Consider the following 24,513-nt stretch of genomic DNA (forward strand, 5'->3'; position numbering starts at 1 on the left):
ATCCCATCCTGGACACCTGCCATTCCCAAATACTCCTTATCCCTGCGTCCTGTTCTTCTAGCCTGCTTTTCTTACACTCATTTTGTACTAAGGTCATAGGGCCTAAACCTACGTCAACTACAAGAGTTTACCTTGTACAAGAATTCTCAGTATGTTCTCTAGCTGTACTCTATTTTTTCCTGTATATCATGCACTTCAGTAATTTTCCATTGCTACTGTTACAAAGCCATCAAATTTAACATTACTTAAAACTGATTCTAAAGGTTTATATATTTCATTTTGTAATTTTGTGCCCCCCTTGTCTCAGGACTGGGGATAAGTTGCTAAGGAAATGAAACAAAGCGTTTGAAATACCATGACTCAAACAGACACAGTCTGCGTTTAAAAAGAATACTGTCTTTGTACAACCTGTGAAACTAAGCAGGTGCAGACTGGTTAAACCAGTTGGGTACCACATCTCTGCCAGACAGTTATGAAATCAAACCATAAAATGAGATAAATAAATAAGAGGAAGGGGTGCTCGAAATCAAGGAAGCGGAGATGTGACCAGAGGCGGGACAGTTAGCATGTAGACGTCAGACAGGCTGTAAACCTTGGAGTACCCAAACAATGGGGAATCAAGGGAAGGAACCTGCGGACGGGGTAGAAAATGTAAATCAAAGTTCTGCTTTTGCTGTGTGTGCCTACTTTCCAGGACACCCGTTTTTGCACAAACGTTAATAAATAGCTGCTTCACTGCTGTGTCTACCCTGAGCTTTTACAACAGATGGGGGTCGTATAATGCTTTACCTATGGTTCCTGCCTGAACCTAGAGACCATATCTTACAGGGGTACCGGGGATATTGCCAGGAGGATACGGGATGCGGTACCAGAGAGGCACCGGTGAGGGGGTATTGGAGGTGCAACGGGGGACAGTATCAGGGGGCAGTACCAAGGAGAACATCAGGGGCTGCACCGGGTGATACCAGAGGGATACTGGAGACAGCACTGGGGGGTTACTGAGGAAACCCCGGGGGAAGCACCAGAGGACAGTGGGTAGAGTACTGGGGCGTTACCGAGGGTAGCACCCGGGGGTACTCTGGAGGTACCGGAGGCAGCACGGGAAGATACCGAGGAGGTACTGGGGACAGCACCCGGTCACGGGTCAAGCTCCCTGCATCCCAGCGGCCCCGTGCCATCACCGTGTCCGCCCCACACCTTCCATTGTCCCCCGCCGCCTCGCACATGGTGATGACATCGTTCAGCCCCGGCCCACTCTGCTCCTGGTGCATGGTGATAACGCGGCGACGCACGGTGACATCAAGATCCCCCCGCCGCCGCCAGGTTCAGGAGCCTGCTGGTGGCGGCGGCACAGGGGCCCCAGGCCCCGGGCGGGTCCCCTCGGTCGCCCCCTGCTGCCGAGGCACTGGAGGCACAGTTCAGTTGCCCCATCTGCCTGGAGGTCTTCCATCGCGCCGTCAGTATCACCGGATGCGGACACACGTGAGTTGGGGTGGCGGTGGGGCGCAACTGAGGGGACCCGCCCGGGGCCTGAGGCAGCTGTGCCGCCACCACCAACACTCATCCTGGTACCGGGGCTCCCATCTCACCCTGTACCCCCAGTCTGGTACCGAGACCCCCATGCCAACACCCCCATCACGGCACGACGACCCCTATCCCACCCCTCAGCACCTGTTCTTAGCTCCAAGCCTGGTGCAGGGATTCTCATTCTTCCCTCTCCCTTGTGCGTTACATCAGAGTGATTTGTGTCAGCAACTCAGGGGTCCGAGTGATCATTGCACTTTGTGGAGAAGGAATCCCTTGTGATCATTGTGCTATGTGCAAAGGGTATGATAAATGTCCCTGTCAATACCACAGTGAGGAGGAAGAAGAAGCAAGGGAATAATTCCCCTGGGTCAACCGCAATATTGTGCAAAGAAATGTTTTGTTCATTGTTTAAATTGCGTGAATGTTCTTAGAAAAGGGGGGGTAGGTAACTTAGAGATATGTCCTGTTACAGAAGGTTGTGAAATCTGTGCGCTGAACAAATAGACACATAAGGAGTGGAATTTATGGGGGCTAAGATGGCGGTCAGACTTGTGATAGACATAATATTTCTTCACCCGGAGACAAGACCCCATCAACAGGTGGAGAAGCCCGGGAAAAGAAGACAACAGGATTGGCTGAAGAAGCCTGGGAAAAGAAGACAACAGGATTGGCTGAAGAAGCCCGGGAAAAGAAGACAACAGGATTGGCTGAAACCCAAGAAGCCTGGGAAACCAAAAAGTATAAGAGACTATCCCCAGCAGTTCCCAGTGTGTGTCTCGGGCGGAGCGGAGACTCCCCGGCACACCCAGCGCTGCTTGCTTATTGTCTCTCTTATTAATAAAAATCAATTAAAACAGATTGGCTAGGTTTTTATAACACCCTTCAGCCCAGGACCCTCCATCTCCCCCCCCCTTCATCCTGGTACTGGGGCCCCTAGCTCACCCCCCATTTGGTGCTTGGCATCCCTCCTTGCTGCTCGGCCTCCAGCTGCTCTATAAGCATCGGGCACCTTGTCCCTATCCTGAAACCTCTTTCCCTCCTGGCGAGCTGGGTGCTGCTTTTTCCCCCCGTGTTTTCCCCCAACTGGACCTGGTGTGGGGTGCACCCAAGGGTCCTACCTCACTGACCACCCCAGCCCTCTTCTTCCTCTGTGCCCACACCTGGTTCCTGCCCCCAGCGTCTCCCCTAGACCCTGCTCCCAGCACCCATCAGTGCTGGCTGGGGTCTAACCTGGGTGGGAATCCCACCCTGACCCCCATGGGTACTTTGCACTGCTCCCATGACCCCTGGTACCTGGAGCGAGGCTGTCTAAAGTGCTTCCATGGAGAGCTGGGGTCCCCTTGTCCTCCTTTCCCATCTTGTTACTGGGATATCTTGATCTTCCCCATTTCTAGCGTGTTTGGGGCTGGGGGTGCTCCATGGGGGTGGTGAAAGGGACCTGGGGCAAGGGGTCCCTCAGCAGAGGCGCAGCAGCAGCATTTCATTCCCCTGTTCTCTGTGATGTGAGCTGGGTAGGCAGCAGAGGGGATGAGGATGCCATGACCATTGACTTTGTGGGGACTGAGCTGCTTTGCCTTGTGCATGGGGGTTCCTGTCTGTGCTTCCTCTCCACTGCTTTGATTTCTCGTCCATGCTCCTGCAGGCATAAGGACCTTGAAAGGAGGAGAACCAGGCTCTAATGTGCTCATTGCCTTTATTCCTGTGTGGCCTGGATGCTCAGCATGAGTTGTTTGGCTCTGTTCAAATCTGCTCCCAGCCTCAGGTCTCAAAGCAGCTGCATTACCTGTGCCCCAGCAGTGCCTGGCCTCCCTGCACCCTCTCCCAAGCTCCCAGTTCTCCCTGTGGGGATGCTGATCCCTGGGTTTTGGGGCTACCCTGCAGCCTGGGGAGTGCAGGAGTCTCTGGAAATGGGTGTGCCCTGGGGCTGGGGTTCTGCTCCACCTCAATCCTCCTGGGCTGCTCAGAGCCACTGTCTGTGCCCCCCAGGTTTTGCGAGGAGTGCTTGCAGCCCTGCCTGCAAGTGCCATCCCCTCTCTGCCCACTCTGCCACATGCCCTTCGATCCCAAGAAGGTGGAGAAGGCTTCCAGTGTGGAGAAGCAGCTTTTGTCCTCCAAGGCTCCCTGCAGAGGCTGCAGCAAGAAGGTAAAGCTTATGGAGGAAGGCTGCCTGTACATATCCTACTGCCAGTGCCACAGCTGGAGGTTTCTCCTGGGTTCAGCAGTAGCAGTCATTTTTCTCCTTCTTAGTAGCTGGTGCAGTGCTGAGTTTTTGACTTTCAGCCTGGGAACAGCGCTGATAACTGTCATGGTTTAAGCCCAACCGGCAACCCAGAAACATCAGTCACTTGCTCACTCCCTGCCTTCCTCCCCCAGCTCCCGGAGGGATGGGGATGAGAATCAAAAGAATGTAACTCCCACAGGTTGAGATAAAAACAGTCCAGTAACTAAGGTATAACACAAACCCACTACCGCTACCACCAAGAATAATAATGATAAGGGAAATAACAAGGGAAGAGAATACAACTGCTCACAACCCGCTGACCAATACGAAGCCCGACCGGAGCAGTGATCCTTCTGGGTAACTGCCCCCAGTTTCTATACTGGGCATGACATGCTGAGGTATGGAACACCTCTTTGGTTAGTTTGGGTCAGGCGTCCTGTCTCTGCTCCCTCCCAACTTCCCCACCTCTCTGGCAGAGCATGAGACTCAGAAAGTCCTTGGTCAGAGTAAACATTACTGATCAACACCAAAAATAATCGGTGTTATCGGTGTTGTTCCCAGGCTGAAGGTCAAAACCACAGCACTGCACCAGCTACTAAGAAGGAGAAAAATGACTGCTACTGCTGAACCCAGGATGGTATCCACCCCTTATTCCATACCATTCACATCATGCTCAGATCCCACATTTTTCAATATACCATCACTCTTATCTCATATATATATACATACACACACAGATGGACCAATCCCTATAAAGCTGCTGAGTCCATCCTGTCCATGATGTCAGGCTCCATTTCTTGTAACAGTCTTTCAGAGCAGGAGAGGCTGTGTGCAGTGTTGGATCGTTGCCTGCTGATGATACCGAAGAATTCATCTGGTTTCATCAAAGTTCATTCTTTGTGGGGATGATGGACGGAGGGAAGTCATGGCTGGTCGCTGGTGACCTGAAGACATCTATTTGGTGGGCTCTAAAAGTACTACATAGCAGGCAACAGCATACAACTGAGTTCATTGGCTGTTTTCCCCTAAAATCAAAACCCCTTGAGGTATACATCGGACTTCCCCATCTTCCCGCATTACCCACCAAGTATGTCTGGGTCCCTGAGCAAAAGCAATGCCACAAGTGGGTTTGCCTTTACCTGAAGCAGGAATAACCCTGACTGTCTTCTCCAGCAAATTCTTTATGTGCACCACAGGAACTTTATCCTCCTCTACAGTATGCAAAAGTTCTGACTGGGCTGGGCCAGCCCTGTTGGCAGATCCTCTGGTGTTGACCAACCAGGTGGCTTTTGGTAAATGTATATTTTGGTTAGTTCAATTATTATCTGTAAATGTTGCTGCTCTTTTATTGTGTGTGGTTCTGCTTCTGGATTTAACTGTGTAATTCTGCATATGTATTTGTTCTTCATTAACAGTCACAATAAATTGTGCAACTGGAGTGGGATAATTGTGTATGTGGTGCATCGCAAAATGCGAGTTAGATATGTGTCTTGGTTTAAATCCAGTCAGGTAATTTGTTTGCTCACTTCCCCCCCCTTTCTTGCCCTCCCCCTGCTCCCGGAGGGACGGAGAGGAGAATCGAAAAGAATGCAACTCCCACGGGTTGAGATAAGAACAGTTTAGTAACCAAGGTATAACACAAATCACTACTGCTACCACCAATGATAATAGTGATAAAGGAAATAACAAGGGAAGAGAATACAACACCTCAGCACCAGCTGACCGATAACTCGGCCCCCAAGCCCGGCCAAGCTCCGACCGATACCTCCTCCAACCCTGCAGTCTCCCAGCCCTTCCGGCTAACTCCCAGTTACATCCTGGGCATGACGTGCTGTGGTATGGAATACCTCTTTGGTCAGTTTGGGTCAGGTGTCCTGTCTCTGCTTCCTCCCGGCTTCCCCTCCTCCCTGGCAGAGCATGAGGCTCACAAAGTCCTTGGCCAAACCAAAACATCTCTATCAGCTCTGTTCCCGAGCCGAAAGTCAAAACACAGCACTGCACCAGCTACCAAGGAGGAGAAAAATGACTGCTACTGCTGAACCCAGGACAATATGCCTGTAGTTATCTCAACCCTTCATGCCCCACATTGGGCGCCAAAAAGAGCTGTCATGGTTTAAACCCAACCGGCAACCCAGAACTACTCAGCTGCTCGCTCACTCTTCCCCTTCCTCCCCCCGCTCCCAGAGGGATGGGGAGGAGAATCGAAAGAATGTAACTCCCACGGGCTGAGATAAGAACAGTCCAGTAACTAAGGTATAACACAAAACCACTACTGCTGCCACCACAAATAATAATGATAAGGGAAATAACAAGGGGAAAGAAGACAACTGCTCACCACCCGCTGACTGATACCCAGCCCGACCGGAGCAGTGATCTAGCCCTTCCGGGTAACTGCCCCCAGTTTCTATACTGAGCATGACATACTGTGGCATGGAATACCTCTTTGGCCAGTTTGGGTCAGGTGTCCTGTCTCTGCTTCCTCCCAACTTCCCCTCCTCCCTGGCAGAGCATGAGACTCAGGAAGTCCTTGGTCAGAGTAAACATGACTTAGCAATAACTAAAAACATTGGTTTTATCAGTAATGTTCCCAGGCTGAACATCAAAAACACAGCACTGCACCGGCTACTAAGAAGGAGAAAAATGACTGCTACTGCTGAACCCTGGACAATAACACAGATGTTTTTAGTTTGGCGGGTGGTGAGCAGTTGTATTCTCTTCCCGTGTTATTTCCCTTATTATTATCGGTGGCAGCAGTAGTGGTTTTGTGTTATACCTTTTGCTACTGGAGTGTTCTTACCTCAACTCGTGGGAGTTACATTCTTTTGATTCTCCTCCCCATCCCTCTGCGAACCAGCGGAGGAAGGGGTGGAGTGAGCGAGTGGCTGTGTGATTCTGAGTTTCTGGCTGGGCTTAAACCACACAAGGTTGCTTGCTATCAGTGGTTGGGATTATGGGGTCCCTTTTTCAGCATGTCCCCAAACTGCACCTGCAAGGTGTGTTGCCCCTAGTGTGATGGCTGCTGCCGTGAGCCAGGCAAGCGGGGCTGCGTGGAGGTGAAGGCACTGTCTCCTAGCTGCCTTTGTCAGCAGACTGTAGCTATTATTAAACAGTGGGGGCCTTCAAAAGGAGGCTGAGGTTTTCCTTCAACACGGTAGAGGCTGAGGCAAACCAGCTCTTCTGCTGCTCCTAATGAGGGTAAGGATTTAGCTCTTGCTTAACGTGCTGCAATCCCAACAGCCATGGGGAAGCTGAACCAGCAGCATGGCCTGGCCCTGCCTGGCACAGTCTGTTTTGGGATGCTCCAGGGACTGGCTGTAAAGCTGTTATTCATGGTGTGTCTCTGCTCATGTGCTTCCTGGCTTCTGTTTGAGGATCTTTTTGTAACTCCCTGTCTGTGGCCCAGGAACAATCCTGTAAGGTGTCAGAGCAGTTTGGGGTTTCTGCCTGTGTCGTGGTTTAAACCCAGTCAGGTAACTTGTTCACTCACTCCCAGTGAGTGGTGCCGAGCTGACAACAATCAAGGTCCGTGTCCGTCTCCCCCCCCCCTGCACCGGGGCTCTCCCCTTCCCCGTTCCCGGAGGAACGGGGAGGAGGATCGAGAGAGTGCAACTCCTACGGGTTGAGACAAGAACAGTCCAGCAACAAATCACCACCACTACTATCAGCTAAAACAATGATAAGGGAAAATAACAAGAGAAGAGAATACGATACCACCGGCCAAGAAAGCGAGTTCCACCCGGAAGCCCCTGTCCTTCCGGGTAACTCCCAGTTACCCCCCACCCCGGGCATGACGTGCTGTGGTATGGAATACCTCCCCGGCTAGCCCGGGTCAGGCTCCCCATCTCTGCTTCCTCACAGCCTCCCCTCCTCCCTGGCAGAGCATGAGCCTCACAGAGTCCTTGGTCAGGGTAAACATCACTTAGCAACAACCGAAAACATCGGCTTCACCAACACTGTTCTCAAACTAGAAGTCAAAACACAGCACTGCACCAGTTAACACAAAGGAAAAAACATGACTGCTACTGCTGAACCCAGGACAGCCTGTCAGCAGTTCCTCCTTTGCAAAGGAAATGGAGCTAATGCTTCAGTAATGCAACCTGGGTGGTTTGTGTGTGACCTCTGGGGATACATGCAGTGAGCATGTGGCCCCAAATTGCTGTCCTACAAAGAACAGGCTGGTGTAGCGTTTCCACGCTGGTGTGTGTCGTCCTAAACAGACCAGTGTTTGTTCTAACATTGGTGGATCAAAACTGCTCTTCTGAGCTGTAGCAGAGGCTCCAGCACTGCATCTGGAAGGTGACAGGAATGTCTCTTCTCTCCTTGTTCTCCAGGTGACCCTTGCAAAAACGCTTTCTCACGTCTTGTCCTGCACGAAGGTGCAGGAGCAGATGGCCAACTGCCCTAAGTTCGTTCCAGTTGTCCCCACGTCCCATCCTATTCCCAGGTACTGCCACATGTCAGGTAGGGAAACATGTCCCTCCTTGCAGGCTGCACCATCACTCTAGTCCCTTGCAAGCCCTAAAATCCCATCATGCGGTTTACTTTCCCCTGAGAAATCGGAGGAAGAAACATCAGCACTCTTTCCCTCCTGGCATCTAGCCCCTGTGCTGCCCTGTATTTCAGAGCATGGTGTGGGAGGAAGGATCAACCAAACCAGGGTGGTTCAGCCTGTGGCTGGGGTGGAAATGGGCTGGGCTGGTTTCTGCCATGGCTGGATATCACAAAGTTGAGCAGAAGATGGCTGGCTTGGTTTGGAAGTGTAATGAGTAATTTCCTGTTTGTTAATCAAATCTTGCTTGCTTAGGAGTTACTTGCTTAGAGTTACTTGCTTGCTTAATAGTTACTGGAAAATTACGGTGCTTTGACATGTTGCTTATAGACCGCGGGTATCCGTTAAAGTAAACGAAGCATGGGGAAGGCGATAAGGAGCCTTCCTCCCAACACCCAACGGGAGACAGAATGAAACCCCGAAGGAGATAAGGAGCCTTCCTCCCCACACCCACCGGGAGACAGAATGAGACCCCTTATCTAACACCCATCGGGAGACAGAATGAGACCCCTTATCTACAGATCACACAGACGCAGAGGACGCCAGGAGGTGACACGTATATCGGATGAAGAAGAGTATAAAACCAGTGACTTTGGGGAAGTGGGTGCATGCCGTTGGCTGAGCGGAGACTCCCCGGCCACCCAGCGCTGTTTTGCTTGTTGTCGCTTGCTCAATAAACCAATTTGATTCATTGGTCTGGCTCTCATCAATTTATTTGAGCCACATTTATAACAATTTTGGTGCCGTGACTTGGATAGAGGCAATCTGGTACGAAGCCCCACACAGGGGAGGCACCCCGCTGTATAGTGGCCCTTGCTTGGGTGCTATCTCACCATACCCTCTACCGACGAATCCTAAATTCGACAGCAAGCAAAAGAAAGCCAGCAACCCCGTAATCTTTATGCACGAAGCTTGGAATGAAGAAGCAGGAGTGCGTAAGTATAGGCCGGTTACCCGTTCGGTCGGGGTTGGGTATCCTGGAGTGTGCCTGTGTGAGACATCCAATTAAGGACAAAGCAAGTGCGGACCCCTTAGTAGTGCGGTTCCCATCTCCTGCGAGGGACTGGGCCACGAACAGGAGGCAAAAAGACTGTGTGTGTGTGAGAAGGCACTACGGAAGATGGGACAGAAGAAAAGCAAGCCTTCTCATTCCATGGTGGGGTCAGAGCTTAAGGCTAAGCTACCCCAGATACCACCGGATAGTCCATCGGGATTGATGATTAAATATTGGGATGACTACCCTTCTAGGCGGGGTAAGGACAAAGTAAAAATGGTACATTATCGTATGGAAGTTTGGGGAGGTAAACAGATTAGAGGTGATCATTTATATTGGACCGTATCTGGGTCCTTTAAGGACTGGATCTGCCAGTCTTTAAATATTTACGTTAACACAAAGGAGCCATTTAGTTTGGAGGAAAGCGAGTATGCAAGTTTATGGATAGGGTCCGAGACTAGGACAAATTTATATCTGTCGTGGTTTAAACCCAGTCAGGTAACTTGTTCACTCAATTCCAGTGAGTGGTGCCGAGCTGACAACAATCGAGGTCCGTGTCCGTCTCCCCCGCCCCTGCACCGGGGCTCTCCCCTTCCCCGTTCCCGGAGGAACGGGGAGGAGGATCGAGAGAGTGCAACTCCTACGGGTTGAGACAAGAACAGTCCAGCAACAAATCACCACCGCTACTATCAGCTAAAACAATGATAAGGGAAAATAACAAGAGAAGAGAATACGATACCACCGGCCAAGAAAGCGAGTTCCACCCGGAAGCCCCTGTCCTTCCGGGTAACTCCCAGTTACCCCCCACCCCGGGCATGACGTGCTGTGGTATGGAATACCTCCCCGGCTAGCCCGGGTGTGGCGCCCCATCTCTGCTTCCTCACAGCCTCCCCTCCTCCCTGGCAGAGCATGAGCCTCACAGAGTCCTTGGTCAGGGTAAACATCACTTAGCAACAACCGAAAACATCGGCTTCACCAACACTGTTCTCAAACTAGAAGTCAAAACACAGCACTGCATCAGCTAACACAAAGGAAAAAACATGACTGCTACTGCTGAACCCAGGACATTATCCACCCCTTATTCCATACCATTCACGTCGTGCTCAGATCCCACATTTTCAATACACCATCGCTCTCCCACATATATACATCCATATACATACAGACCAAGAGGAAAAAAATCATTTTCTTAGTGCATGGACCAATCCCTATAATGCTGCCGAGTCCATTCGGTCCATGATGTTCAAAGTTCATTCTCTGTTGGGATGATGGCTGGAGGGAAGTCAGGGCCAGTCGCTGGTGACCTGGAGACATCTAGTTGATGGGCTATAAAAGCATTACACAGCAGGCAACAGCATACAATTGAGTTCACTGGCTGTTTTCCCCTAAAATCAAATCCCCTTGAGGTATACATCGGACTTCCCCATCTTCCCGCATTACCCACCAAGTATATCCAGGTCCCTGAGCAAAAGCAATCCCACGAGTGGGTTTGCCTTTACCTGAAGCAGGAATAACCCAGACTGTCTTCCCCAGCAAATTCTTCATATGCACCACGGGAACTTTGTCCCCCTCTACAATATGTAAAAGTTCTGACTGGGCTGGGCCGGCCCTGTTGGCAGATCCTCTGGGGTTGACCAACCAGGTGGCCTTTGGTACATGTGTATCCCAATGCTTGAAAGTTCCCCCACCCATCGCTCTCAGTGTAGTTTTTAACAGCCCATTGTACCGTTCGATTTTCCCAGAGGCTGGTGCATGGTAGGGGATGTGATATACCCACTCAATGCCATGCTCTTTGGCCCAAATATCTATAAGGTTATTCCGGAAATGAGTCCCATTGTCTGACTCAATTCTCTCTGGGGTGCCGTGTCGCCACAAAATCTTTTTCTCAAGGCCCAGGATGGTGTTCCGGGCAGTAGCATGGGGCACAGCGTATGTTTCCAGCCACCCGGTGGTTGCTTCCACCATGGTAAGCACATGGCACTTGCCTTGGCGGGTTGGTGGCAGTGTGATATAGTCAATCTGCCAGGCCTCCCCATATTTATACTTCAACCATCGTCCTCCATACCAAAGAGGCTTTAACCGCTTGGCTTGTTTAATTGCAGCACATGTTTCACACTCATGAATAACCTGGGCAATAGTGTCCATTGTTAAGTCCACCCCTCGGTCACGGGCCCATCTATATGTTGCATCTCTGCCCTGATGGCCTGAAGTGTCATGGGCCCACCGGGCCAAAAATAATTCACCTTTATGTTTCCAATCTAAGACCATCTGAGTCACTTCAATCTTAGCCGCTTTATCCACTTGTTGGTTGTTCTGGTGTTCCTCAGTGGCCCGACTCTTGGGTACATGGGCATCTACATGACGTACCTTCACCACCAGATTCTGCACCCGGGCAGCAATATCTTTCCACAGTGCAGCAGCCCAGATGGGTTTACCTCTGCGTTGCCAGTTGCTCTGCTTCCATTGCTTCAACCACCCCCACAGGGCATTTGCCACCATCCATGAGTCAGTATAGAGATAAAGTACTGGCCACTTTTCTCGTTCAGCAATGTCCAGGGCCAGCTGGATGGCTTTCACCTCGGCAAATTGACTCGATTCACCCTCTCCTTCAGCAGTTTCTGCAACTTGTCGTCCAGGACTCCATACAGCTGCCTTCCATCTCCGATGCTTTCCCACAATACGGCAAGAGCCATCAGTAAACAAGGCATACTGCTTTTCACTTTCTGACAGTTTATTATATGGTGGGGCCTCTTCAGCGCGCACCACCTCCTCCTCTGGTGACATTCCGAAATCTTTGCCCTCTGGCCAGTCCATGATGACTTCTAGAATGCCTGGACGACTGGGATTTCCTATTCGAGTTCGTTGTGTAATTAGTGCAGCCCATTTACTCCATGTAGCATCAGTTGCATGATGTGTAGAGGAGACCCTGCCTTTGAACATCCAGCCCAGCACGGGCAGCCGGGGTGCCAGGAGGAGCTGTGCTTCAGTGCCAATCACTTCCGAAGCAGCTCGAACCCCTTCATAGGCTGCCAGTATCTCTTTCTCAGTTGGGGTATAGCTGGCCTCAGATCCTTTGTATCCCCGACTCCAAAAGCCGAGGGGTCGACCTCGAGTCTCTCCTGGAGCTTTCTGCCAGAGGCTCCAGGTAGGACCGTTCTCCCCAGCTGCAGTGTACAGCACATTTTTTACATCTGGTCCGGTCCGGACTGGTCCAAGGGCTACTGCATGAACTATCTCGCGTTTAATTTGCTCAAAGGCTTGTTGCTGCTCAGGGCCCCATTTAAAATCATTCTTCTTCCGGGTCACATGATAGAGAGGGCTTACAATCGAACTGTAATTTGGGATGTGCATTCTCCAGAACCCCACTGCACCCAAGAAAGCTTGCGTTTCTTTCTTATTAGTTGGTGGAGACATTGCTGTTATCTTGTTGATCACATCTGTGGGGATCTGTCTACGTCCATCTTGCCATTTTGTTCCCCAAAATTGAATCTCCTGTGCAGGTCCCTTGACCTTACTCCGTTTTATGGCAAAACCGGCTTTCAGCAGGATTTGGATTATTTTCCTCCCTTTCTCAAAGACTTCTTCCGCTGTATCGCCCCACACAATAATGTCATCAATGTATTGCAGGTGTTCTGGAGCTTGCCCCTGTTCCAGTGCAGTCTGGATCAGTCCATGGCAAATGGTAGGGCTGTGTTTCCACCCCTGGGGCAGTCGGTTCCAAGTGAACTGGACACCCCTCCAAGTAAAAGCAAACTGTGGCCTGCACTCTGCTGCCAAAGGAATTGAGAAAAATGCATTGGCAATATCAATCGTGGCATACCACTTGGCTGCCTTTGACTCTAGTTCATACTGAAGTTCTAGCATGTCCGGTACGGCAGCACTCAATGGTGGTGTGACTTCATTCAGGCCACGATAGTCTACTGTTAGTCTCCATTCTCCATTAGACTTTCGCACTGGCCATATGGGGCTATTGAAGGGTGAGCGGGTCCTGCTGATCACCCCCTGACTCTCCAGTCTACGGATCAGCTGATGGATGGGAATCAGGGAGTCTCGGTTGGTGCGATATTGCCGCCGGTGCACTGTTGTGGTCGCAATTGGCACTTGTTGTTCTTCAACTTTCAGCAACCCCACAGCAGAGGGATCTTCTGAGAGACCAGGCAAGGTGGACAGCTGCTCAATTTCCTCAGTCTCCAAAGCAGCAATACCAAAAGCCCACCGGTACCCTTTTGGGTCTTTGAAGTACCCTCTCTTGAGGTAGTCTATGCCGAGAATGCATGGAGCCTCTGGACCAGTCACAATAGGGTGCTTTTGCCATTCCCTCCCAGTCAGGCTGATTTCAGCCTCCAGCACAGTCAACTCTTGGGATCCTCCTGTTACTCCAGAAATATAGATGGGTTCCACCCCTTGACAGCTTGATGGCATCAGGGTACACTGTGCACCGGTATCTTCTAGAGCCTTATACTTCTGTGGGACTGATGTGCCAGGCCATCTGATCCACACAGTCCAGTAAATCCGATTGTCCCCTACCTCCACCTGGCTGGAGGCAGGGCCCCTCTAATGGTCGTCACAGCATTGGACACTTAAGTTGTGTTGAAAGGGATTATTCTTCATTATCACAGGAGCTGGAGTAAAATCAGCTCTTCCACTCCATCTGGGAAACTGCTCACCAGAGACTGAAGCCGTAGCTCTCATGGGACAATCAGTCTTGGCCCTTGCTCCCCTCTTCAGTTCACTCACCCGTTCCTCCAAAGCTGAAGTAGGTTTTCCATCCCACTTTGTCGTGTCTTCTCCGTGATCCAGCAGGTAAAACCATAGGGTACCCCGTGGCGTATACCTTCTGTATCTCCTCTCTTGAACAACAGGACGCCTTTTGTTAATAGCTGAGACGTGTGTTGGTACACGTGAGGAGCTGGATAAATCAGATACATCGTCCCTCAATTTGTCGAGGTCCTGGGACAGTTTTTTCACAGCTGAGATGATGGAAGGGGTGAGATTGTCTTCGAACTCTCGGAGTTTATGAACCATTTCATCCACTGTTAGTGGTACTATGTCATTCCAGGTCACTGTTGCCAATGAACGGGCATATGATGACGGTGCATTCCGTGTAAGTTTTCGCCACATGGGTCGTGTACATTCAACTTCATCTGGATCTATAGGTGTATCCCCGTTATTCGGCTTGATGTGATAGATCATCTCTATGATGGCCGATTCCCTCAGAGACTGGATGCCTTTGTCTATAGTAGTCCACTTGGCCGAACGACTCGTAACATCGTCCTTGTACGGAAACCTTTCTTTCACAGCTGCCAAGAGCCTCCTCCAAAGGCTGAGGGACTTTTTCTCTCTTGCAATTGCTTTGTCAATTCCCCCTTCTCTAGCAAGTGATCCCAGCTGCTTGGCTTCTGTACCTTCTAGTTCGTGACCATCGGCCCCATTGTCCCAGCATCGGAGTAACCAGGTGATGAGGTGCTCCCCTGGTTGACGAGTAAAATCTTTTCGCATATTCCGCAGCTCGGTTGAGGTCCGAGGTCGAGAAGTTACCTCTTCTTCTTCTTCTTCGTCATGTGATGATGACTCCTGATCAGATTCTGGACCGGGTGGTGAATTCATTGGTTCTTCATCTCGCTTCACCCTTTTTGCCTCCTTTTTGCTTGTTCTCTTGCGTACAGGGGCAACTGATATTGGTACGAATTGGTCCTCTGGTTTGGCTGCAGTGATTATCACTGTGGTTTGAGTAGCAACTGTACTTGTTGCTGGGGGTGGTGTAGCTACTGTGCTTGGAGCTGGGGTAACCGCGCTGTCTGTTGCAGTTGAAGTTTGAGCAGCTGCTGTACTTGCCACTGGGGTAGCTGCGCAGTTCATTGCAGCCAAAGTTTGAGTAGCGACTGTCGCTTTGCCCTCAAATCCGCCGACATTCTTTTCCTTTTGAAGGTGCTGGATAGTGTTGAACAAGGCCCTGTAAGCATAGGCCAAGCCCCAGCACGTTGCCATGATTTGTCCATCTCTGGTATGGCCAGAATGACCACACACCTCATTTAAGTGTTTTACTAATTCTTCTGGATTTTGCAGTTGTTCGGTAGTGAAATTCCAAAATACTGGAGGGGCCCACTGACCTAGATACTTGCCCATACTATCCCACACACCCTGCCACTCATGGCTGTCCAGCCTCAGGGAAAATCTCTCGGTCCTCCTACATCGTCGTTTGACCCCAGACAAGACCCAAACCTGAATCTGCTTAACTCTTGAAATCAGTAGTGGGCAAAACACACTCTGTATGCGTGTTAGCATGGTGATTCCCATCACCATCAGCAAACAAGTCTCAACAGCATTAAAAGGCCATTCAAAAAATTCAAAACTCTCAAATGTAAATGGTCTGGGGGGACGACTAGGAGGGTAAAAGGATGTCTCCTTCACAGGTTGAGCACCTGAGAAGGAGAAAAAAGATGTGTAATTGCTAAGCACCTCCATCATATACCTCCCAAAGTATAAAGGTGGTGACCACACTGGGAACATAAGCCAGATCAGTTTCATGATCAATGATTCTATTGTATTACAAGTCATTACCATAAAGTACAATGGGATAAAAACCTTAGCCCAAGCCCCACACCTGAAAAACACTAATACAGCAAACACCGATTGGACGTAGGATATGATATACTGAAACTGTGAGATCAAGAGGAAAAACCTTGAGAGCCAATAAATCAGCATTGTGATGAGTGACTATCAATCCAGTCAGATCTGTTCTTATCTCAACCCCTCGTGCCCCACGTTGGGCGCCAAAAAGAACTGTCGTGGTTTAAACCCAGTCAGGTAACTTGTTCACTCACTTCCAGTGAGTGGTGCCGAGCTGACAACAATCGAGGTCCGTGTCCGTCTCCCCCGCCCCCTCCCCGCACCGGTGCTCTCCCCTTCCCCGCTCCCGGAGGAACGGGGAGGAGGATCGAGAGAGTGCAACTCCCACGGGTTGAGACAAGAACAGTCCAGCAACAAATCACCACCGCTACTATCAACTACAACAATGATAAGGGAAAATAACAAGAGAAGAGAATACGATAACCGGCCAAGAAAAGTTAAGCCCCTGTCCTTCAAGTTCCCCCCCAGAACGTGCTGTGGTAGAAATAGCCCGGGAAGAAGGAAATGGGTAACTTATTAGAGGATCCCCTGGGAGTTGCAGAACGAGTAGACCAGTTTTTGGGGCCCAACGTTTACACCTGGGATGAACTGCAGGCCATATTGGGTATTTTGTTCACGGCAGAAGAAAGGGCTATGGTCCGGGGGGCTGGAACGAGAATTTGGGACCAGCAACATCAGCAAGGACCCGCGGCGGATGTTAAGTGGCCCCTCCAGAGACCTAATTGGAATAATCAAAATGAAATGGATAGAGGCCATATGCAGGACTTAAGGACTATCATAGTTCAGGGGATAAGGGAATCTGTCCCTAGGGGACAAAATATTAAGAAAGGCTTCAGTGGACACCAGAAAAAGGATGAAACCCCTACGGAATGGTTAGAGAGACTTAGAAAAAAATCTCCAACTTTATTCAGGGCTAGATCCTAGTACTCGGGTAGGGCAAGCCTTACTAAAAACACAATTTGTAGCTAAATCATGGATGGATATTAGGAAGAAGCTGGAAAAAACAGAAGATTGGCAGGACTGCGGTTTAGATGAACTACTGAGAGAAGCTCAGAAGGTATATGTTCGAAGGGAAGAGGAGACGCAAAAGAAGCAGGCTAGAATGCTGGTAGCAGAGGTCAGAGAAGGACAGAGGGTACCCCCTCCTAGGAAGGGGCCTGAATCCCGACAATCGGGATCGGGACCCCGGAGGCCTCCAAGGGAAAAAGAGCGAGGAACAGTGCTTTGTTTCTATTGTGGAGGAAAAGGACGTGTTAAGAAAGACTGTGGAAAGAGGATGATGGATGAGAAGATGTTCAAGGAAGATTAGGGGTGTCAGGGGCTCTATCTGCTGGGGACTCGAGAAAGAACAGAGCCCTTGATAAAATTAAAAGTGGGTCCCTGGCAACAAGAAGTTGAGTTCCTAGTGGACTCAGGAGCGGAAAGATCAACTGTTCAAAAATTGCCCCGAGGATGTAAGATATCCCTGGAGACAGTACAGTTTATTGGAAACAAAGGAAAACCAGGAATAAAAATTGATTATTGAGAATCAGAAAATTGGTGGGCTCATAAGTGCCTTTAAGGGCGGCTACCTATATCCAAAAGGGGAGACGATTGGAACAAGGGGAACATATACCCAAGAGCCCTAAACTCTGCCCTCAAGGATATTAGGATTCAACTATGGATGAGCCCCTGAAGACTGCGACTGCTGCCGAGAAAAAAAACGACCTCTCTGATCCAGGCAACGGATGGAGGCAGAGGCATACAAAGGTGGGGATATAGAGGGACCATAGCCACCAAAAGTTTAGGGTGGAAAGAGGCGCAAATTAAGTGGATGGGCCAGGTGGGTAGTAAGACCCCTACCAAATTTCGAGGGAAGGATTGGAAATCCGGATTTATGAGAGGAGGTAACCCACCAATTTTCTGGATCATCTATTGGATATGGGGATGGACATTAATCTCGGTAAAAGGATATGTCCATCAACCTTTCAAGTGGACCTTGTACAGATGGGAAGATCAACAAGTAGTCCAAAGTATAACCATGTCGTGGTTTAAACCCAGTCAGGTAATTCGTTCGCTCACTTCCCCCCCTTTCTTGCCCTCCCCCTGCTCTCGGAGGGACGGAGAGGAGAATCGAAAAGAATGCAACTCCCACGGGTTGAGATAAGAACAGTTTAGTAACTAAGGTATAACACAAATCACTACTGCTACCACCAATGACAATAATGATAAAGGAAATAACAAGGGAACAGAATACAACACCTCAGCACCAGCTGACCGATAACTCGCCCCCAAGCCCGACCAAGCTCCGACCGATACCTCCTCCAACCCTGCAGTCTCCCAGCCCTTCCGGCTAACTCCCAGTTACATCCTGGGCATGACGTGCTGTGGTATGGAATAGCTCTTTGGTCAGTTTGGGTCAGGTGTCCTGTCTCTGCTTCCTCCCGGCTTCCCCTCCTCCCTGGCAGAGCATGAGGCTCACAAAGTCCTTGGCCAAACCAAAACATCTCTATCAGCTCTGTTCCCGAGCCGAAAGTCAAAACACTGCACTGCACCAGCTACCAAGGAGGAGAAACATGACTGCTACTGCTGAACCCAGGACAAACCACATCAGGAGGGCCCACTTTTACTGCTAGCCTCTGTCAACTAGTACCTAGAAGCCCGTGTTTAGATCGTGTGGGATTTTACTTCTGCCCAAGTTCAAATCCAGGAAGAGGATATTGTAATCACCCCGGGGAATATTATTGTGCCTACTGGGGATGCGAAACAATAGCCTCAGATTGGGTCCCTGTAAATCCGGACAAGTTTTTAAGGGTATAATGGGGGCCTTATGGATGCACCCCTCTGGAAAAAAAAAAAAAAATGGAATGGAGGAGTAGTATTGGCTCCCCGTGGGAGAATCGAACTGGGGAACTATCAGCACCTTATGATTAATGTAACGAACCCTTTTGACCAAGGGTGGATAATGGGGAAAACTTGGGAGGTATGATATAAGGAGCCAGGAGCCTATAGCGGGGGCCTCATTTTAATCAAGAAGGAACCAATCCCACAAGATCCTAAACCCGTAGGACCTAATAATGTATTAGCAGAAAAAAACCATCAGAGGAAATTCCTAAAATAGATGAAGTGGGGGTTAAAAATGACACAATAATTTCCAACAACTCAATGAATCTCGTATTAAATGACACTCAAAATCCTAAGGACAGTAATAGAGACAACTTTCTTTGGAAATTAATGAAAGCTAGTTACCAGTTGTTAAATGCCACCAATCGCAACCTAACCAAACATTGCTGGCTATGTTATGGGATAAAGCCTCCTTTTTATGAAGCAGTGGGAGTTACTACAAAGGCTAGGTGTGTAAATGGTTCTAACCCAGCAGAATGTACATGGGGAAAGGAAAATCAAGGGATAACATTGGCTCAGGTCACTGGGAAGGGCAGATGTGTAGGAAAAATTCCAAAACGTCAAAAACATCTATGTGAAGTTAATACAATTGCTGCTAAACAGAAAAAAACAGCAAAGTGGTTATTACCAGCCAAAAATGCCAAGTGGCAAAAATGCCACGTGGGCTTGCTGAAACATAGGTGTAACCCCTTGCCTGTCGCTAGAATTGTTTAATGATTCCTCAGATTTTTGTATCCAAGTCATGATAATACCAAGAAATCTTTACCATCCTGAAAATTTTATGTATGACCACCAGACTGCCCAAGACCATCACCTGTTTAAACGAGAACCTTTCACTGCATTAACGATAGCAGCTTTAATGATCTTGGGAGGTACAGGAGTAGGTACAGGAATAGCCTCATTAGTAAAACAAAGTAAAGAATTTCACACCTTAAGAATGGCTGTAGATGAGGACTTAGTCAGAATTGAACAATCCATAAGTGCCCTAGAAAAATCTGTAGGGTCGTTATCTAAAGTAGTGTTACAAAATCAAAGAGGATTAGACCTAATGTTCCTACAACAAGGAGGGCTTTGCCCCGCACTTAAGGAAGAATGTTGTGTGTATGCGGATCATACTGGAATTGTAAGAGATACCATGACCAAGCTACGAGAAGGACTAGAAAAAAGAAAAAGGGAGCGAGAAGCCCAACAAAGTTGGTATGAGTCACGGTTTAATTACTCTCCATGGTTGACTACATTATTGTCTACCATTGCAGGGCCCTTAATATTGTTAATTCTGGGACTAACTTTTAGCCTGTGTGTTTAACAAAGTGATTGCAATTGTAAAAAGCAGGCTGGAGGCTGCCCACTTGATGCTCATTAGGGCTCAATACGAGCCACTACATAAGGAATCTGCAGTAGAAGACGTCTTAATTTTAAGCCACGCAACACTCCAAAGATTTGATGAACAAAATGGCAAACAGAAAAAGGGGGGATTGCAATGAGTAATTTCCTGTTTGTTAATCAAATCTTGCTTGCTTAGGAGTTACTTGCTTAGAATTACTTGCTTGCTTAATAGTTACTGGAAAATTACGGTGCTTTGACATGTTGCTTATAGACCGCGGGTATCCGTTAAAGTAAACAATGCATGGGGAAGGCGATAAGGAGCCTTCCTCCCAACACCCAACGGGAGACAGAATGAAACCCCGAAGGAGATAAGGAGCCTTCCTCCCCACACCCATCGGGAGACAGAATGAGACCCCTTATCTACAGATCACACAGACGCAGAGGACGCCAGGAGGTGACACGTATATCGGATGAAGAAGAGTATAAAACCAGTGACTTTGGGGAAGTGGGTGCGTGCCATTGGCTGAGCGGAGACTCCCCGGCCGCCCAGCGCTGTTTTGCTTGTTGTCGCTTGCTCAATAAACCAATTTGATTCATTGGTCTGGCTCTCGTCAATTTATTTGAGCCACATTTATAACAGAAGGAGTCAATCGAGTCCTTTCACACACACAGTATGCTAGAGATTGGAAGGGACCTCGAAAGATCATCTAGTCCAATCCCCCTGCCGGAGCAGGAACACCTAGATAATGTTACACAGGAATGTGTCCAGGCGGGTTTTGAATGTCTCCAGGGAAGGAGACTCCACAACCTCCCTGGGCAGCCTGTTCCAGTGTTCTGTCACCCTCACTGAGAAGAAGTTTCTTCTCAAGTTTAAGTGGAACCTCTTGTGTTCCAGTTTGTACCCATTACCCCTTGTCCTATCATTGTTTGCCACTGAGTAGAGCCTGGCTCCATCCTCGTGACACTCCCCCTTTATATATTTATAGACACTTATAAGGTCACCCCTCAGTCTCCTCTTCTCCAAACTACAGAGACCCAGCTCCCTCAGTCTTTCCTCATAAGGGAGATGCTCCACTCCCTTAATCATCTTCGTTGCCCTGCGCTGGACTCTCTCCAGCAGCTCCCTGTCCTTCTTGAACTGAGGGGCCCAGAACTGGACACAATATTCCAGATGGGGTCTCACCAGGGCAGAGTAGAGGGGAAGGAGGACCTCTCTCGACCTACTAACCACCGCCCTTCTAATACACCCCAGGATGCCATTGGCCTTCTTGGCCACAAGGGCACAGTGTTGGCTCATGGTCATCCTGTCGTCCACTAGGACCCCCAGGTCCCTCTCCCCTACACTGCTCTCTAACAGGTTGTTTCCCAACCTATACTGGAACCTGGGGTTGTTCCTGCCCAGATGCAGGACTCTACACTTTCCCTTGTTATATTTCATCAAGTTATTCCCTGCCCAACTCTCCAGCCTGTCCAGGTCTCGCTGGATGGCAGCACAGCCTTCTGGCGTGTCAGCCACTCCTCCCAGCTTAGTGTCATCAGCAAACTTGCTGATAGTACACTCAATTCCCTCATCTAAATCGTTGATGAATATATTAAATAATACTGGTCCCAGTACTGACCCTTGAGGCACTCCACTAGTCACAGGCCTCCAACTAGACTCAGCCCCATAGACTACAACTCTCTGGCTTCTCTCCTTCAGCCAGTTCGCAGTCCACCTCACTACCTGATCATCCAGTCCACACTTCCTCAATTTAGCTGTGAGGATGCTGTGGGAGACTGTGTCAAATGCTTTGCTGAAGTCAAGGTAGACCACATCCACCGCTCTGCCATCATCCATCCATCGTGTTATTTCCCCATAAAAGGCTAAGAGATCGGTCAAACATGATTTCCCCCTGGTGAAGCCATGTTGACTGCCCCTCATAACCCTCTTATCCTTGATATGCCTTAAGATGGTACCAAGGATAAGGTGTTCCATCACTTTCCCAGGGATGGAGGTGAGTCTGACCAGTCTATAGTTACCCGGGTCCTCCTTCTTGCCCTTTTTGAAGACTGGAGTGACATTTGCTTTCCTCCAGTCCTCAGGCACCTCTCCCGTTTCCCAAGACTTGGTAAAGATGATGGAGAGTGGTCTAGCAATGACTTCTGCCAGTTCCCTCAGCACCCGCGGGTGCATCCCATCTGGACCCATGGATTTATGGATGTCCAGATTGCTCAACTGGTCTCTCACCCAATCCTCATCGACTAAGGCAAACCGCTCCATCGACCTGACTTCATCTAAGGTCTCAGGGGTACAGGGCTCTTCAGGACTGCCTGCAGCAGAGTAGACAGAGACAAAGAAGGCATTCAGTAACTGCCATCTCTGTATCTTCTGTCACCAGGGCACCCATCCCGTTCATCAGTGGGCCTACATTGCCTCTGGTGTTAGTTTTGTCTGCCATGTATTTGAAAAAGCTCTTTTTGCTGTCCTTGACCCTTCTCGCCAGGTTTAATTCTAAGGATGCCTTAGTCCTCCTAGCTGTCTTCCTACATCCTCTAGCAGCAGCCTACCTGGGGTATCAGAGCCCATCCTTGCTCTCTTTAGCAATATTCCCAATCGCTCGACATTTGTGTGCCCATACTGTGGGGCCCGGAACTTGGACCAGCAGGATCTGGTGAAGCACTGCATGGAGAACCACCGCAATGACCCCAACAAAGTGGTGAGTGATGATGGGGTGCTGGGAGGAGCTGGTTCTGTGCAGTGTAACTCCTGGAAATCCTAATACACTGTAGCTGATGCTGCAACCAAGGTCACCAGCATGCAGAGCTGTGTTTCCAGCTGTTTTAGTTTTTTTTTAGATCCCTTTGATGGGAGGTGGTGTCTTGTGCCTGTTTGTTTTGTTAGAGGCTTTCTAGAATGAGCTGCCTCCATCCCCCTGTGCCTGCAACTTGGGTGGTGCTGGATTTCCTCTCCCCATCCGCACTGGGTTGACCGAGGCAGGGAATGTGCAGCTCTGGCACTGTCTCAGGTGCTCACATACATGTGTAACTTGTCAGCAGGCTAAAAGCAGCCTGAGCCACATGCTAGAAGCTCTGTGCACCAAGAGATCTGCTTGGGGATTTGAGGGACCCCCTTTTTAGTACATCCTCTGCAGATCACCCCTCTGTCAGAAAAAGGTCTGTGCCCTAGGGTCACAGTTCCCTTTCATCCCTGCCTGCTGCAGGTGTGCCCAGTCTGCTCATCCATGCCCTGGGGGAACCCCAGCTACAAGAGCACCAACTTCTTCCAGCACCTTCTCCACAGGCACAAGTTTTCCTATGACACCTTTGTGGTGAGTATGTGAGCTGAAACCAGATTATCTTCCTCCATCCTGACCCACTGTGCAGCTCCTTGGGAGGGGAACAGATCTTTCTTCAGGCTTTGTGGGAGACACATGTCACATGTGTAGCCCTGATTAGGAGACCCCCACGGCTGTGGGGCTGGGATCCCCACCTGCCCTGGGGGTGCTTGAGCTGGTCCTCATCAGACACACTAGGAAAACCTCTCTGGAGGAGGAAAATGTTACTGCTCTATGAAGGTGAGTTGTTTCTTCCTATGCTCCATTTAACTCTTCCCCTGAGGATCTGTAACACAAAAGCCCTTTTCTTTGGGGCTTCACAAGCAGTGAGAGAGGAGCAGCCCAGCCTCAGGGCTTGGGGGGGGCTGGTTGCTGCATGTGGGGGGTGTCCATGGCTCCCTACCTGAGGAGCTGCTGACCTCTCCTGAGCGGGAGTGAGGGTGTGATTGCCCAGCCTTGGCTCCAGGGACTGAGGGGAGGTTTTGTCAGCATCCTGCATTTATTGCAGGGCCATTAGAAGTCAGGGAAAGGAATCTCCAAATACTTATAGAGAAATATCCTTACTTAGGGAGTGATCATTGTGTCATATAAACCCAAACTGGAGTGCCATGGCTTTGCTTTGTCCTTTGGCCACAGCTGCTTGTGTGGGCATGTTTCATCCCTGCCCTCCACCAGGTCTAAGAGCAGGGCTGATGTTGGCAGATTCCAGGATGGAGATGGACCATGGGCACAAAGGACACACCAAAGAGCATGGCATTCCTGGGACCCATGTGCTGGAGGAGAGGGAGGCTTGCAGCCTTGGTGGTACCATAAGGAGCTCCTGCTGTGTCCACCCTGCTGCTTGATGGAGAATCTGCAGCCTGGCTGTGCCACTTCTCCTGATCATCCCTCTCAATTTTTAGGACTATAACATTGATGAGGAGGCAGCATTGCAGGTGGCCCTGGCACTGTCACTCTCTGAGAACTGAGGGTGACTGTGGAGCAACGGATCCCATTACCACCCTGTCGCCTTTTGCACACTCAGCCTTCCTACCAGGGAGGCACAGAGCTCATTAACCCCCTGGAGACC

The 24,513-nt window shown here is 49.7% G+C and overlaps 1 protein-coding gene across 1 annotated transcript; it reads left to right on the forward strand.

Moving 5' to 3' along the window:
* The first annotated feature begins 860 nt into the window (after positions 1–860).
* On the forward strand, positions 861–23,458 carry LOC130607889 (E3 ubiquitin-protein ligase RNF166-like). The gene is made up of 6 exons (XM_057425383.1): positions 861–882; positions 1,305–1,482; positions 3,514–3,670; positions 8,080–8,192; positions 22,712–22,826; positions 23,331–23,458. Exons 1-6 carry the CDS (start codon positions 861–863, stop codon positions 23,448–23,450), a joined length of 705 nt encoding a protein of 234 aa, XP_057281366.1. The 3' UTR covers positions 23,451–23,458.
* Positions 23,459–24,513: the final 1,055 nt, after the last annotated feature.

This window comes from Pezoporus wallicus, unplaced genomic scaffold (assembly GCF_028554395.1).
Source record: "Pezoporus wallicus isolate ANWC-B61680 ecotype Strahan unplaced genomic scaffold, APGP_CSIRO_Pwel_v1 contig_5143, whole genome shotgun sequence".
Classification (NCBI taxonomy): Eukaryota; Metazoa; Chordata; class Aves; order Psittaciformes; family Psittacidae; genus Pezoporus; species Pezoporus wallicus.